The sequence below is a fragment of the Camponotus vicinus genome, unplaced genomic scaffold (assembly GCF_025532165.1).
Source record: "Camponotus vicinus isolate PSW18456_S1 unplaced genomic scaffold, iyCamVici1.0 SCAF_12, whole genome shotgun sequence".
NCBI classification, from domain to species: Eukaryota; Metazoa; Arthropoda; class Insecta; order Hymenoptera; family Formicidae; genus Camponotus; species Camponotus vicinus.
This window is the reverse complement of record NW_028141948.1, coordinates 15,983,487-16,002,328: the sequence shown is the minus strand read 5'-3', so window position 1 is coordinate 16,002,328 and position 18,842 is coordinate 15,983,487. Positions and strand designations below refer to the sequence as shown.

The 18,842-nt window shown below is 32.5% G+C and overlaps 1 protein-coding gene across 1 annotated transcript; it reads left to right on the top strand.

The window, feature by feature from the left end:
• The first annotated feature begins 4,632 nt into the window (after positions 1 to 4,632).
• Positions 4,633 to 15,481, top strand: Galk (N-acetylgalactosamine kinase). Its single transcript, XM_083084473.1, has 10 exons — positions 4,633 to 4,772; positions 8,067 to 8,240; positions 8,705 to 8,872; positions 9,842 to 10,049; positions 10,793 to 10,901; positions 11,238 to 11,395; positions 12,025 to 12,165; positions 12,578 to 12,692; positions 13,508 to 13,712; positions 14,201 to 15,481. The coding sequence occupies exons 2-10, from the start codon at positions 8,080 to 8,082 to the stop codon at positions 14,376 to 14,378; spliced, it is 1,443 nt and encodes a 480-aa protein (XP_082940599.1). The 5' UTR covers positions 4,633 to 4,772; positions 8,067 to 8,079; the 3' UTR covers positions 14,379 to 15,481.
• The last annotated feature ends 3,361 nt before the right edge of the window (positions 15,482 to 18,842 follow it).

The following is an 18,842-nucleotide window of genomic DNA, read 5'->3' as shown; positions in this document are numbered from 1 at the left end:
CGGCACGATTCGTCAACAATTCCTCTCGACTGTTGAAACGCGCGATTGTAATTGCGTTCTTTCTGAACACTCCAATAACAGCAATACAATAAAGTCATGTAACTTTTATACTTTAAGAATTGCTAAAAATATGTTGATATATTTAACATAGTATTTTTCGATAAATGATGTATTGAGTTATCACAAAATATTTGTGTTGATTTTGAATATTTGTTGAATAAAATTTTTATTTCTTTGTATTTTTATTTATTTATAATTTGTATTTTATTTTAATTTAATAATATTATATTTTGCTTAAAACTTATAAAAATTATATATTATTGTGTGACAGATATTGCTTTAATTATTAAAAATGAGAGAATTAATATATTATATATATTTGATTCTTTAAGCAATAAATTATAGAGCAATCTCTTATATCAAAGTTGGAAAGTTTTAATAAACCAGATGATAACGATGGCAAGTGAACTCTGATATCTGATTATATCTTATGCTCGGTGATATGGAAGATATTAGCCAACCCCATAAAAACTAGCACAAGAATACAATCCGTAGCTTTGTCAGAAACTGATCTACTATCTCTCATATTTTCCCGAGTTTCTTATTTCTACTTTGTCTTCCAAGGACCAAACTTATCCATTACAAGATAGGTTGGAATCATAAAGATCGGATCTATTAGGATTAAAGCTATAATTCACGTGGAATTGTTATTGTCGTTGTTAGCGAGGCAAATTACATGCATTTTTATGTCTCGGATAGTAGATATGTCGAGTAAAGTTGGAAATGTTGCCTTTAATGAATCTGCCGACAAAGCAAAAAATTACTTCTATCTTATTAAACATTTTTCTTTATTATAATCCATGCTGCAATCTTATTTTCGTCTTCCATATTTTTGAAAACATTCGAAATTAAAGAAAGGCAATTTCAAATTTGTAAAAAAAAGAAATCTTTGCAAGCTTTTTCTAAAGTCTCTACATGTCAATATAGATAAAAAAATTATTTTGATATTTTTCTAAATGAATTACAATTCGCTGTCTAAAGCTTCTTACACTTTACTCTTCTACTTTCTTTACCACGTAAATTATAAGAAAGTAACGTTTGATACGGCGCTCACGCTCAGACGTTCGCGCGATATATCGTCGAATAAGAGCCTAAAGCGAGATGTCCAGCGGGCCGTTCGGTAAACATGACGAAGACTCATAGATCAATCGCCGATCCATGCTGCCGAGCTGTTCTTATCTTCGGCAGGACCGCAAAGTTTAAGTACGACGACCGGCGAGCATTGCGCTGGCCGAGTCGATTGTGTGTAAGTGCCTTGGAAGGAACGGAGAAGGATGGGACTGGTAGAGAGAGGAGAAGCCGGGGTGAGAAGGGTTGAAAGGAAGGGAAGGCAGTCCGAGCGATGGAGTGAGGGACTCGAGGGGTTGCGGGAGGCTGGAAGGAGCTAACCGCATCGTAATCAACGTAAAATGGCGTCGGGAACAGGGAACGGAGAACGGAGGAGCCTCCTGAGGTCGTGCCGCCATTGTTGATCACCCTCACCCTCGTATAATACGTGCTATACGGTTCGCCCAGGGATGCACCCTCCGCGGGCACCGCACACACCGAAGTTCTTACGTCGTGTCGACCGTTTACACCGCGTCTGAATGGACGCGAAATATTTTACGATCGTGTAACAGCGAGATTTCGAAATGCAATTTAAGACTACGTGTTGAGTATCCGTGATGATGCGCGAGAAAACTAAAACTTGTATATCCTTGCATAAAATTATAACAATATCGCCCTCTAATTTATTGTCAACTTTACGTTTTACGTTTATAAATTTGCATATAATCATTATTATTAATCATTATGATGAGACTACTTCTTAAATTTTGCTCTCTAGAGATGGAGACCATAAAAAGTACCGCAATGTAATCGTTGGATTCTGCATCAGGTACTTCCAGAAACCCTTTGGTTCTTCAAGATGATCCCCGACTCGCTATTGTATGGTTCATTTTGTATTTTACGATAAATCCTCGGTTCGCGTTGGCGAGAGAAAGCGCGCCCCGCCGTCCAAAGTTGGATTCGACCCTGCGGGATGCTCAGCAAGTCGTAATAAATTACGCAGAAGTGGAGCCGTGAGCGGAGATTACTGGCCCGGTTTCTCCCACCATCGCATAACAGCAGCCACCGGCTCCTATTTCACCACCAACCACTCCCCTTTTCACCACCGTCTGCATGATGGCTGTTTCACTTAAACCCCTAGCTGCTAGCCTAGGCTTCTGCTGCCGCTGCTGCTGCAATTTTGACGAGCGCACGCCAAATGCGACGCAAGTGAAATCGACTCGCGATTCACGCTGCCGATTCAACGATATGGAAGCCGTACCGTAACGTTACGTGGAGAAGTGCACTTCAATCATGCTGTACGATCTCATTCGCAGCTTCCTACGTTTCAACAATATTTCAACCCCTTACGGACGATAAAATTTGCGAATCGTATAAATAGAAATGGACAAATGAGTATCGTGGGAGTTTTAGATTTACAATTTTTAATTTTTTAAATTTTTAAAATTTTTGATTTACAATTTTAAATGTTTTATTTACAATTAAATATAAATTTGACGATTATGATATTAATATAAATATAATATAGTATCAATATATAATATAAAAAATAATATAAATAATATAATAAATAATATAATAAATAATATTTTATACATAATATAATATTAACATATTTATATATAATATTAATTGTAGTAATAATTTAGGCAGTTTTGACATTAAACCACTCACATGTATCAAGACTTAAATATTGATCTGCGTACACTTATGTGTACATATATTTTTTTTAGATATAATTAAGTATGTTTTTTTGAGAAAAAAAATATGAGAATAGATTCCAGTGTCCTTCGAGACATTTTCAAGAATTACGCAGCTAATTAACAAGTCTCTTGTGATTTCGAATCCGTTTGCAGTGAGCGTCGCCAACAAAGTCGGAGTAATTCGGATTGTCTGAGCGCGGCAGATCGCATAAAAATTCAGGAAAGTACCCTCTGAACGGTTCATTTCACTCGGGCTGATCGTGTTCGACTCAGCCTCGAGGGCAACATACATTATGGCGTGCTGACTGCCTACCATCTTCCTCGATAACGCAATTTAATCCCGAGAATGATATAAGGAACGCTTTTGTACTCGCGTTGCCCCCGGAATACATATTCCTCTTTTCTCTACGAAATTGCGCGAACTGCACGAGTGAGATTTAAACGCGTTTTCTAATTCCCGAGACTCTAGTACTTTGTTACACGACAGTCGTATCGGTAAAGCTTGCAAGATTATGGGACACGATAATCTAGTTGGATAAAATCCTTTTCGATACGACTCAAGATTAGCGCGTCGAATTTTTGCACTGGAAGAGAAAAGTTGCATAAGCGACATATTTCTGTGCTACTTATAAATTTGAAACTTAACTTTTATATTTGCAATTACTCTTTATAATTCCTTTAACATATATTTTGTATTGATTTTTTAAATATTTGTGCATCGATTTATAACAATTTTGAAATTATTAAAAGCCTTTAAAATCAAATCTTCGGATAATCAAGATATAATTATAATTTTATATAATTGATCCTTTAATGACACATTGAACATAATATAAGTATGATTAAACAAACAATTATTAATAAACAACAACAAGGAGATTATCCACGTGGAAACATCAGTATTCGATACTTCTGCTTTATCGATGGAACGGAAATAATTTGTTCAACAATTTAGTAACTATGTAAGATATCTCTTAATGTTGTGCAAAATTATTAAATTATTAGTATATAATAGTATTATTTACAATTATTAATAAAAATTATTAATAAAACCAGCTGAAGATAATTTATTGACCAACGGTATCAATGTTGGTTACTAGCCGAGCATATAGCTTCTGTTAAGATTTTTAAAACAGATGTAAAGAGTAAAATATAACAGAATTCTTTCTTTAAAAATTATATATTCTTTACAAATTATAAAACAAATGATATATTCCTATAATAAGTGGTATTCCTTGATTATTTCAAAAAAGAAAATATAACATCTAATCCAGACAGCACACATTGCATGTCCAAAAGACGCCTAAAAGACGACTTAAAGTCCTTTAGACGTCTTTAAGATGTCTTTTGGACTTTTTGTCTAGGAAATTATATTTATTTTAAAAAAGACATAGATCAAAATGTAACAGATATGAATAAAAATATTTTATTAAAATAAAAAGAAATTTTGTAATAAGATGTTAGAAAAATATTAACATATTAACATCAATTTAATATATGCTTCGAATTTAAATTAAAAGCAAGTAGAGTATTATTATTTTATGCATTTTTTGATAAGATTTATAATCAAACAAGTTATTTAAAAAGAAAGTTTGACAATACTTGCAATATTTTATAATATATGATTTGCAATTTTTAAAATTTTTTGCACGATAGAATAAAAGTTGACGTTTTGCTTTATTATTGATAAGTACATTATCAAGTCTTGAATTTTATTCCACGGACGTGTTCAAATAATCCGCCACGTGCGGTCGTAGTCAGTATGGCGAATGATACACCTGCAACAGCGACTCATTCGACAGTATGCTGTACTTTCGTGAGATGTTCAGATCGATAAGTGGTAGACTGTAGTCCGGATGTCGCATATATCAAAAAAGACGCATCACGTGTTGATAAGGTTAATCAACGGCGATAACGTGTTGGGCATTTAGCTTAGTCCATCGTGAGCAGCCGTAAAACAAGGTACGTTCCCATCAACCTGCAAAAATTCCCTTCGCATTTCGAAACGCTTTATTATTAAACCTTACCGTCACGTTGTAGTGTTTGTCAGTGTTTTTGACACACGAACAGCTGACGCGGCACAACCGGCGCAACTGATGTAATCATGAATAGCTTGACGCACGCGCACCACGAAAAGTTTTATTATGAATCGTGTATCGTGGGATAACACAACATGCGATGTTGAACAAAAATCACGATGTCTAATCGAATTATGCTCTAGTAATTATAATTGCAAATAATATTATTAGCAATTACTTCGGATTTATCACTTGTTTTTTATTATTTACACTTGTTGCAGACATTTGTTTACTTTGATATGTATAAAGTATAAATTCGAGGTAATTGCTAATAATATTATTTGTAATTATAATTAGAGCATAATTCAATTAGACATGATTTCGTGATTTTTATTGTTGAAAAGAATTACATTTAACATTTATAATCTTATTCAAATTTTTTCTCTGATTTCTCATAAAAATTCTTCCTTGATGCCGCGAAAACATCCATAGTACGTTTTGCGAAACTTTAATAGAATTTTTAAGCGAATGGAATTTTAAAGTAATATAAAAGGTCTTTGACTTTACTGATTACTTGCATTATTTATAATTAAATGAGATAATATTTTTATCATTTTTCCTGATTCGATGTTTTTCAAGAGAGCGGAAAATTAAAATGTGAAATTATTATAATTTTTATCAAAAACGTAATTATCTTTCGCAATGCAATCTACAGTCGTATTACTTTCTCTTGTGTATAAAGAATTATATGATAAATCTACGATGCGGAATTAACAACAGATGTTCTATCGAGCTACGAAATAAGTTTCATAAGATAGCAATAACTCCAACTGGTAACGTGCTCAATTGATATCGATGCGGGATAATTACAAATACAAATGTAAGATGTGTGTGTTTTAAAACCTTATTGTATCACTACATTTTCGATTAAATTGGCATTTTAATCCACAATTGTTGATTTTCATTATTTGCATTATATAAGTTATCGATGTTTTGCTCGAGAAATGATTAATAAATCTATGTTAGAGATATCTAAGATAAATTATGTATTGTATATATATATATATATATATACAGGGTGTCCCGAAACTACCACTTGATATTTTAAAGGCAGATTCTCTGGCCAATTTAAAAACGATTTTTCCTCAGTGAAAATGTCGAGGGAGATCATTATTTTTTGCATATTCCCAATTTTTGTCATCATGTATCTTTCTAACTAAGCCTTAAATTAAAATTCTATTAAAGTAAACTCTACCTAAAATTAACTAAAGAATGTGACTTTATTAATATTTTATTCCCATAAGCCTTAGTTTGCGAAAAACCCTTTATTTTCAATCGTTTATAACTCGAAAACTATTAGTGCCGCGACATTTTTGCTGAGGAAAAATCGTTTTTAAATTGGCCAGAGAATCTGCCTCTTTTTTTGGACGGAAGATACCTGGGACACCCTGTATATATATATATATATATATATATATATATATATATATATATATATATATAATTCTCTTTACATATCTCTCTCTAAAAAATGGAATCGCGAATGAAGCCAATTATATAGGTCAAATATATAGATGTGATATAAGAACTCGACGATTATTCTTTATTAATGAATTACCAAGCGATCGATTCTCTTTATATGTCGTGTACACGATAAATATTAATTCAATTATATAGGACATCTAATGACACTAAAAATTACTATGAAATTGCTGTGTGTATTAAAGTATTAAAAATCATGTCGAATTATTATCATGAACGATGTTGACTTATCATTGTCATTTATGTGTGTGTGTGAACCAGTTTTATATATCTTATCATTTGAAGAAAATAAATGTTAGACTTATAAGCTCGATAATGCAAACTGCAAATAAAAATTATTTGTCGTTACAATGAGAAAATTTTTAATGGATGCATCCAAAAGCACGATGCTCAATATTATAAATAGCTATTGATTGTGATTAGTTTTCGTCTTTGAATTCACCAATCACATTCAATTGCTACTGAGTCGTGCTTCTGGATGCACTCATTGCATCTGCAGTATTTCGAGCGAAGACAAGGTAAACATTTTTTAAAGAGTTTTAAGAAGCTCGAGTCATATTCATAAAGGTGAAATGTCACTTGATAATAATGTATCGCAGGGTTGGTTGTTCGATTTCCGGTGCAGACGTAATGTAAATGTAATTATTCTGTTACGCATTAATAGCTTCGCAAATCTTGTTTGGTCCATAATGCGACATTAATCCGTCAATAGTTCCACGATAAAGCAGATTTGTTATGCGGTTCACGTAACAAGTCGATTCGCGCTGTGTGTATACGTCAAACATCATTTCCATCCAATATACCATTCCCAAAATTAAAGGAAAAGCTAGTATCTCGCGACCTGGGCGTTTGAATAAAAGACCATTGAAAAGGTAACGGCTTTACTAGGTAATGAAACTCAAAAGGATTTTATTATGTACTTTATTATTATGTATTTCGTTTTCATCTTGCAAAAAGCATCGTGTTGTAGATTGCCGCGGTTCTATAAGAAGTGATTGTCAATTATTTTCTTGAAAAATACGTTCTTTTACTTTGGCATAAATTACGAAAAATTACCAACTTGTAATTTCGTGTGGTTTAAGTATATTTTAGATATATAATAATAATAATAATAATATAATGTTTTAGATATATAAAAATAATTTAAAGAGATTCGCCTTTTTAAATGTTTCCAAAATTTAATTATAAATTTATATAAATATATAAATATAATAAAAATTTTATAAATATTTTATATAAATTATTTAGAAAAAATGTATGATACTACATATTTTTATTTTATATATACATATATATATATATATATATATATATATATATATATATATGTATGTATACATTTTCCATATGTGTTTCTTATTATGTAATTTCATAGTCACATCGGAAACAAGAGGCTTAAATGAGATTACGTAGCAGGATTGCTGCATGCGTACTCCTACTCAATTGTATTTGCTGTGGCTATACCTGAAATAGTACCGTAATTACCAACAAAATTACCGCTAATGCTAAAGGAAAGCATTCAATCGTGCAACAAATTGTACAACCGCGTCGTGTAACGGTATGATTTCATTAAGCTAATCGTGCATAAATGATAATGAAACTTGTGGAAGGTACACTCGATTTCGCAAATAATGTGGATTAATTTAAGCTAAACATCCTATACGATTTTAAGAGGTCTTTTTATGCCTCTGCGTAGTTGACTCTTAGGAATGTCCCATCAAGCTAACAGGACTCGTGTCGTCGAAGCGGATGACCTTGTGCCCATCTTGACACCCGCCGTCGATATTTTACCGCGATTAAAGACCTTGGCCGCCCATTTCGTCTCCAAATACAATGTGGAACCTTCCTTCTTCGCTCGAGTGCCAGGAAGGTGAGTTATTTTTAATTTTTTTTTCACGAGATTATACTTTACTTGAGTCTCAATTATTTGCTTTTATCGTAATGTATTTCTTTGTATTGTTACTCAAATTTTTTTAATCCACACAAAGCGACAAAATCGAAAATCGAATCTGATCTTGAATCATCAAGCGATTGCTCTATTATTGAGCACACATATTCCGACATTTTTAATATATCGTTTTTAATATATCGAAGCACAAATGCTTTATAATTCAAACTCCGAGTATTATATAAAATTAATTTTTTTTTATATAAAATAAAATATATAATATAAATTTCTTTCATAATTATTAGCTAAATTTATATCTTAATTTTTGTAACATGTTATAGTATCGTTTAAATCTTGTGAAAAATTCTTTTTACGGATTTTACAAATTATTTTGACAATATGATAGATACGTTTACTAACGGTTCTGTATCGTACGCATGTTGCAGAGTGAATCTGATAGGCGAGCACATCGATTATTGCGGATATGCCGTCTGTCCAATGGCCATTGAACAAGATATCCTTGTTGCAGTGGCACTGTCGAAATATAGCGACATTTGCCTCACCAATGTTGATCCTAAATACAAGGAGTTTCAATGCAGTTTCGAGAACGTAGGGTGAGCATATAACTCAATGAAAGTTCAAATTTATTAACACACAACGTCAGTTAATATTTTAGACAAGAGAGAGCTTGAGAATTTGTTAATTAATTTTTTAACAGCTTGTACGTATCATATTATTAAAAAAAAAGAAACTTTTCTTTGTGCTTTGCTAAAATCCCTCGTGGTATGTATACATAATACTTATCTAATATAATGTAGCGCGGTATACTGCACGTGGCACATAATATCTCTTCTATAACACACTGTCATGCTTGCAGTTGCAATTTCAAGCACTTATAGCCCCTTAACAATTTAAGCCACTTGATCCCTCACCGCGGCCATCTTGGATTATGACACTGAAGCCAGAATTATGCGCGCTTTATCCCCGCACAGTGCACGTGCGCGTTCGTGATTGAGATAACATCCCTGCGGCTCCTCTCATTTCGCGTAATTAAATCAAATAAAAATTAAAATTGTTATTTTACGATGTAAAACTCCGGTAAAAAAAAATGATAGATGTGGCCAACCGACTACGCGTATAATGTAAGAAAAGCAGATGACACCGTGCTCTTTCTCCCCTCCGTGACCCCTCGCTCTTCGTTTGTATTAAATTACCTCCTCCGCGCTTTCTTTACTCCCGGTATAATACTCGGGAAGATAATACGAACTTTCTTAATCTCATTCATTATTCAATGTCGCGCAACCACGTCAGATAGCATGTAACTTATTGTTAGCGCTAGCGAACTAAACGAACGTATTTCATTATCGATTTTTCGATTTTTATTATGACACACATATTATATTTACGTTAATTATGTAAAAAAAAAAGAGGGAAAATGTAGGAAGAGAGACGGAATTTTTCGAACGAATCCAATTAAATCTAATAATACGCTAACGTTCTTTCTCTCGCTATTTCAATTCCGACGACAGTCAAAATTCCATAGATATGAACCGCCATAGATAAAACGCGGTCGTACGTTTCAGATCTTGTATTAGCGACAGTGAGAGCGGACCGGCGTGGTACAAATATTTTTTGTGCGGTGTAAAAGGAGCATTGGAAGTGATCCCGACAGAGTCCGTTCCTACGGGAGTTCTGGTTGCGGTGTGGGGTAACATTCCTCCTAATTCTGGCCTCTCGAGTTCTAGTGCGCTCGTCTCGGCCGCTCTCCTTTCAATCGTACATGCCAGTCAGGTATTTATCTTACGTAAAATGTTAAACATTATCAAACTTTGCATTTTACTTTATATTACAAAGAGCAATATTAATTAAAACTTTACTTTTTTCAATATCAATACAGAAACAATTTATTTCTCATTAATAAAGACTAATAATTAAGATTACAATAATTAATCAAAAATAAACTGCTTCTGCGTGGATATTAAAAAATTAAAGTTTTAATCTTTAGAATCTTTTTTTTTCTTACTGCCGATGCGAAGTTTCCCCAGTAACCTTTCATACGAGTCAAACTTTTATGGACTTGTACGAATGGGACAGAAATGAAATAACATATTTCTTATCGACTAGGGAGGACTCTTATCGACTATGTATTGTGTTTCCAAGTGGATCAAACTACCGATACTATCCTATAAAGCATTCTTTTATATCATCGTTGACGTCTTCGAATATAGATCTTATTTCTTTGACTGTTTCGTGTTTGGATATCGGAATGGATATCGGACGCGACGTAGTCACCGCGGATTTTTGAGATACTTTTTTAATATTTTGTCTTTGTGCATCATTATTTTGTCTCTCTTTGTTTCCTAAAGACATTAAATTCATATTTCTCAGTTTGTATCTGAAAGTTTGTTTCACGAAAAAGAGAAAAAGTTTTCTTTAATCTTATTCTGAGTATTATTAACTATGTTTTATAAATCATCAACGTAAATTAGGATACACGCGCCGATATTACCATTCGATTCGTATTGGTATTATAGATTCAATTGTCGAAGCATGAATTGGCAACTATCAGTGCTCGAGCAGAGAGACATATCGGAACTCAAGGTGGAGGAATGGATCAGGCCATCGCTTTTCTTGGAAAAGCTGGTAATTATAATTTTATTATTTATTATTAGACTACTTTTGTGCAAATCAAACTAGATATTTAAAAAATACACATATAAAATTATAGAATCAAATTAAATTTATTTAAAATAATTTAAAATTATAGAATGAAATTAAATTTATTTAAATATTTAAAATTATAGAATCAAATTAAATTTATTTAAAATAATTTATAGAGAGAGAGAGAGAGAGAGAAAGAGAGAGAGAGAGAGAGAACAATTGTTTAATCGTGAAATTAAATATAAAATTTAAAATCTTCGAATAATGTTATAAGAATTTTAATATTTCCGTATTATTTCTTGTTTATTCTATGTGAAGGTTCTGCAAAGTTGATAAACTTTAATCCTTTACGTGGCATCGATGTAACACTACCAGAGAATGCAGTCTTCGTAATAGCGCATAGTCAAGCTTATCACAACAAAGCCTCGACTACCGACTTCAATCTCAGAGTTGCAGAATGTCGATTAGCTGCACAGGTATTGTTAGCATTAATGTCGTATTTGAAGAAAGAACTTTCGTTACGATGCATATATATACGAGCGAGAAGAATACCAAGATGCAGATAATCGAACCGGGAATTTAATCCTACCAACTATTAAATAACTGCTGTCTACTTAATTATAAGCCATCTCGGGCTTTCTCTTGATATTCTTCTGCTCGTTATACACCTCTATAACGATGCTTGCTTACTACGCTTGCAAATATTATTACTCGCGAATATTGATTTAGAATAAAATGTAATTGTACGACTCGCGGTTTGATTTATCTTTTTAGTTTGAACAGCGCTGAACTCTTTAAAGATCTGTAAATATATTCGCAAAGAGAGAGACTATCGAAGAATAACAAGACACGTTTTTCAATTACGCTTTCACGCTTGTCTCTCTGCGATAGACATTGATCGATGCACCTCGCATTTATCCGGGATATTTTACAACTCTCTCTTACGGTTTCTTTAATTTTATTTCTTTTCCTAAAACATTCTTCTTCAGCCAAAGACAATGGAAACGGAGAGATATAAATCTTACGGAAGCACGCAATTATTTTTTCATGATATTACTCCATCATTTCCCAACTGAGCAATGAAAAATCTCTCTTTTGTATTTAGATGATAGCTAAGAAGAGAAATAAAGATTGGGAGCATGTTCAAAGATTAATCGACATTCAAGAGAAACTCGCTTTTGACTTGGACGAGATGGTTACTGTAGTAATGACGGATTTGCACGAGCAGCCATATACTCTTGATGAGGTACGCATTGTTGTTCTATAAATAAAGAGGAACTAGGATTTCTCGTTTGCTTAATATGATATATATCGACATGGATCTTTCCAGAGATTATTAAAAAAGCACGTCAAAAAAAAAAAAGAAAACTTCATAAACTATTCGCTACAAAAAAAGAGGCCATATTCATATATTTCAGATGTCTAGACTATCAATCTATTCAGCCATATTAATTTGCTATTGAATGAATCTCATTATCAACTCGAAGAATAATTTGAAAAAGAATAAAAAAACAGAGAGAGAGAGAGAGAGAGAGAGAGAGCTACATTTTATAGACTATTTGTTCAGTCATGACTTGCTATTGAACGAAATTCTTCTCGCCGATGATGAATCAAAGATTTTTATTTTATCGGTGAAATATAAATTCTTTCCTCCATAGATCTACGAGAGTCTTGGTACAGACTATGAACGATTGAAGAAGACGTCTCTCATCAGTTCCTTTAATACCTCGCAAACGTTCAAGCTGCAGCAACGGGCGCTGCACGTTTTTCAAGGTAAAGCATCAATTTTCATGCGCTGGTAAATTGTAAAACGCAGTTTTAGATCCGATAAATCAAGAGAGCTTACCCTCTCGTTTCCCAAGCTAATGCATTAACTTTTTTTCGTGCTAGTGAAGATCTCGCTACAGTTAGATCTGTGAACGCTTTTATGCTCGTTAAAAAAGAAAATAAGAGTGTAGCTATTAAAAAAGTTAGAGGCGAGCACTATTTTGTCCCATTTACTACTTCAATTATAAAAGTATTTAATTCTTTTTTCTTTTATTTTCTAATGTTATTATCAGTAACGTAAAAAAAGTACCAAAAGTTGCAGATCGTCAATGTTTTACGATAAAATTATTGCCCATAATATTTTGCACGTGTAAAAGTGAACCAATGATTAATCATATATATGCACATTATTCTACAAAATTATAAATTATTGTGATAGACATATATTTTCAAAATTTAAAAGTCAATTCCAGCTCGCGTTTTTAAAATTAAATATTATAAAAAAGAAAGAGGGAGAGAAATTAATTGCACAAGAGAAAATTGACAGCTTCCATTCGCAAAGTATAAAATTTCTTATTTTTATTTTCTCCTCTTTATAAATATTATATAATTGCTAATTTTTTAAAAAGTTTTATAATTATTTATTTTTCCGATGCAACAAACTCTACGATCCATATTAAATAATGTTAAATCGATTAGCGCCTGATTAAACACTTTGCAAATATCTTAGCTGTCACATTACGTCATCGTCAGATTAAAAAGCGCGATCTTTATTATTATGGCAAGCCAGTAAACTCGCCTCGATCAACTTGATTTTACAGAGGCTAGCAGAGTACTCGCGTTTCGCCATATAAACGAGGAAAGCGGTATAATGGAACTCGAGAAGCTTCAACATCTGGGCAGTCTGATGTCAAAGAGCCACGCCAGTCTCCATAAGCTGTACGAGTGCAGCCATCCTAGCGTGGACTCACTCGTCGAAAGAGCTATACGTTGTGGCGCATATGGCGCCAGACTCACAGGAGCTGGGTAAGTATTGTATTTAAACGTCTCTCTCCCCAAGTAACGTAAATATAGAGATAAATGATCGAACCGAGAACCCGAGAGCTTCCATTCGCTTATATCTCTTAATATCTCTAATATCTTTAATATCGATGTCCTCCCCCTCCCCTATGATATACATATATATATAACTAACATATAATATGCATATATATAACGATGTGATCAATATGAGTTCTGTTCAAGATGTAATAATATGCACGCGGATAGTGGCAAAGAAAGTGTGAATATTTAATTTACATCAAATTTAAATTCATCAATTTAAATCAAATTTTCTATTTTATTAGAAATTTTATAACTTTTATAACAAAGGATTTATTAGACAATAGCGTGTGTTGAGATTTCCATGGAAAAATTTTTCAATATTATATTAATATATTTCGTTAATTTATTACTTTTCACTTTGTTGTTCCGTAACAAAAGTGAAACAAATCTTTATTCCGTGTTGTACCCAGTTGGGGCGGTTGTATCGTGGCAATCATTGATAAAAACGACGTTCAACAATTTGTGGATGCTCTCCGAACGTATCTCTATCAGAACAGCACAAAGGATCGAGCGGAGCTCAAGAATATGGTATTTCCGACGGCACCGAACCAGGGTGCTGTTATTTACACTGTGTCAACACTGTTTTAAATCATAAAACCCGCAGTATAATAAATATAGCGGTTTTCCTTGGCTCGCGTCGTCACGCCATCCCTTTTTGTTGACATTCCATTATTTTCTCCTCACCTCACTTTACTTCACGTTCCTCTCTCTGACCTGCTTTTTTTCATCCTTTATCACAAATTTTAATTGACAAAAAAACACCACCTGTGCCATGCAATCTTCCTCTGGCGTTGTTGACGTTCGATCCACCACCGAATGAATAGTATGTATTATGTTGTTCCTTGCTGTATATATGAATTACCTAGATTATCATAATATAATTAAATTTCTGAATGTAATGTCTCTTATAATAGCGCACAACAGTTTCAAAACGAAGATTGACAGTAATTCAAGCTACAATTATTATGTCAAAAATTAACATATTAATCTTTGTCTCTTTTCTACGACTGTTAGATGTAAAGATATAATTATGACATATGAAAAGAGTTATGATCCGCTATTCTAAAAGTATAAGTCGTACTATCCTATATAATATAGATACGTGATATTTAATAATTGATATAAATGATTATTCACATATGGTATTTATATATTGTAACAGTTATTTCATGAAATAATTTATTATGAATAAATAAAGTTTGCAGTGGAATATATCACTTTAAACGAATATATAATTTTAAATCGACAGAAATAATGCAAGCTAAAAATTTATTGTATGAATAATTTCTGAATTTTTTTTCTTTAATTGTGTGGTTTTTCTATGAACTTTAAGATGAAAATCTCTAATAAACTTCTAATGAGATACGGCGAAAGTTTAGCCTGTGAATAACGAGAGGTAAAGTGGAATATAGCAAATTTCACTCAAACTTCCTACGCTATATTACCATCATTGTATGCTGCACATGAAATTAATATATTCATGGAAAATATATATGTATGATCATAATTTATATCTATTATTTTATTATATTCTATGTATTTAACCATAATATGTGCTATGAATATGATAAAATATAACAAACACACATGCAATTGCTTTTAAATAACTTTTCTGGCAATTATTATTCATAAAAATGTATTGTCATCAAATGCATTATTCAAGTATATGTGAAAAATTTTTATTTGCGGAATGGGATGCTGCACCTACTGTCTTAAAGTCCGACACGGATATTGATTTTCCACCGTCTGTCTGTGTCGATAAATTTTACGGCAAGTAATCATCGGTACCGCTCCTTGAGAAGTCACTTTCGACTTCAATCGCGTTGATGTTATTACTCCAAAGACGATCAATTCCGGATTCAATAGAATCAAAATTCTAACTGGAAAGATCAAATAATGTTTTATCTTAAGCAATATATCGATATAGCAATCTTATATTCGCACTCACAATTTGATCACATCTATTTTTACGAATATATTTTACGAGATATTCAAATTTTTTACAAAATTGCTATTTAAATCAAATTAAGTAAATTGATATATGTAGATCAAAGAAAATTTAATTTTTCAAATTTTAAAAGTTTCCAATGATTTATTTAGATTTTCATAGTTTTTTAATAATAAAGTTTATTTTAATATCTATTTAGAAATTTCCTTCTTTAAAAATAGATAGTTTATTGCCGCTACTGTTGAATATATCATTTAGAAGATGCTTTCAACTAACATAAGTCTCTTTATGTATTTTCTCAGAGGAAACAGGTCTCTCTGAAAATTCCAAGAATAGTTAGCGAGCAGCTAGACTTCATTTCCCTAGAATATCCTCTACATTACGTTGTTTTAATGAAATGTGTGATATGCAAGATCTCAGCTAGGCGTTCTTTTTACAGCGAAAAATATGTCTTACAAGATTCGAAAAAATATGGAAAACATGCATGATTACAAATATTTGTATCAAAAAATTTCGATATTATAAAAGATATTGATATCTATATTAAATAGATATTTTACGATATTCTAACAATGTTATAAACAAATACCTACTTTTCAGTATCCATTAAATTTGTAAATATTTCAATGCGAAATTTTATTACACGACTTTAATTTAACGCAATTAGTTCAACAGTTTGATATTAATGAACATATACAATATAATAATTTCTATTACTGGAGAAATTCCACGTTTGTACATTCGCTCTTATTACTGGGATTTCGCGTCAGACGTCATTAATATGCAGCTTTAATGACTGTTGTAACGCGAATACTAGTATCTAGGATCAAGCATGCAACAAGAGCATACATATAGTGAGGGTGTGATATGACGCGACATGTACCGCATACTTGCAAATTATACCCAGTATTACTGTAACACGAAAAAGAAAATAGGAACGAAAAGACGAGGAAGATACGGCTTTACAAAGTCAGTAGTTGGTTAAGAAGAGATATCGCAATTTTTTTTCATAAATTTCAAGATAACTTAGGCATGGCTCTTGGGACATAAACTCGGTCTTCGCAAGTAAATCAAAGTCAGAAGTTAAAGTTGAAGTGTCTGTATATGTATGTATTTGCACGCGTGTATTTGTATGAAACTCTTAAACAGACCTTTCTTTGATATTTTCAACCTTTTGTTCTCTAATTTTTATTTCGGTTGCGCGGCCATCAGTTAACCAATCGTCTATTCTATCTCCGAAAAGAGAGTTTCAATTAATTTGAATTAATATTTCACGTGCGTAAGAATAATCGATATATTAAAATATTCGCATAAATTATTTTGCAGTTATCTGCACTTGCTCGTTCATTCGCAGAGTTGTTGCGTAGAGTTGAATTAAACTTGTGGGTTTATCCTGTACCTATAGATGGGACAAAGCGGTCAGGCAAGCGTGCATTTGACCAGTCTCATAGAGTGGCCGAAGTTAAAGCCAGAGCGCTTGCCACCAGAACATGATGTAAAGATACTCCGGTGTGTGAAATTACGTCGATGAAAAGAACTTAACTTTTATTTTTCATGGTCTTGTTCAAGTATTGATCAGTCGTATATGTGTTGCAGTTAAGAAGATTACATTAAGAATACAGTAAGTCTATAATTTATTGAGAATCGTAAGAGTAAAAAGAAAGTTGTACATATATATATATATATATATATATATATATATATGCTTCTTATAAATTACGAATTTACTTTAATATGATTCTCTGAATTCTTTAGTTATTTATATAATTTATAATTATTTATACATTATAATTTATCAACTCTGTATTCTTTATATATATTGATCATTTATATATTTATAATTATTTAAACATCACATAAATTTATTAAATTTTCTATCTCTTATATTTCAAGAATTTATTTAGCATAATATACGCATTGAAATGTAATTCATTGAGAGTACATTTGTTTTTCGTATCTTCTAACAGAAAGAAAACTGTCAGTTTGCTACTTTAGTTTTGTTAAACACAATGCTATACACAATCATATAAACGCAGTGCATCATCGACTTCATTCTTTGTATGATAACATTTCAGAAACTAAATTTGCTTTATCACACTATGAAATATGAACGATCAATCATATCACTGTCAAAGACTAGATAACTTAACGAATAGCTGATATCGACAAGAATCACGTCTGAATATCCAAGAGAGAAGTTCGACGCCTCGATACAGCACCTTTAAACGCACCGCACCATGCGTTTTGTCCATTGTTCACACTTCGAAGGGGATAAAAGGGTGGAAGGGAGGGAGATTTGTTTTATCCTTTTTTATCCTTTTCATCTCGATATAGATCAGGTTTCTCTTGAAATACGTATACGCTATTCATGACATGACGATGATTTATCATTTTTCTTTCCCAAAATTCTCGCTATTATTTCTAGCATAAATAGTGACAAATAACACCAGTTTTTCGTAAAAACACCACTCTATGTATTTTTTTAAAGATTTTATTGTGTTTATTTTATTCCGTTCGATAGAATGTGAGGTATGAATATTTCATGCCATCCGTTCCATCTAAACAGAGGCGAATTTTATTCCATTTTTTTTTATAACATAGTGGAAATACGCGTTGTCGCTTACTACGGTGATATACATGTATATTCTTTCAAAGCCACCGAAAGTAGAAACGAACGGCAGCTTATTCCAAATCCTAATCCTATAAGGAAAGATGTCCGGAAAGGGAAAGACAGAAACCATTTTCAGAATATATCCTGCCTCGCCTATACGCCTATCCACCATTTCCCTCGGCAAATCAACGTCATTAAAAACGATATAGTATTTATTGATATCGCGGAGCATGCTGAACACGCTTCCAAGTCGATGGTTATTATGTCGATCCCTCGTTTGTCGGAACTAAGTTTTCGGAAAAAGCAAGAAAGTGTTATGCCAAGCGGTGCCAAGGTGATGGATTTAGTCGAAAGAAGATTTAGGAATCATTTCGATTGTGAATATTCCGCACGTGTCAACGTGAGATCGCGAGATCCGGAAGAATTAGAGCTTAACTCGCTGTCACGCACGTGGCATTCATTCTCCGAAAATTTAACGCGTGATTTATCGCGG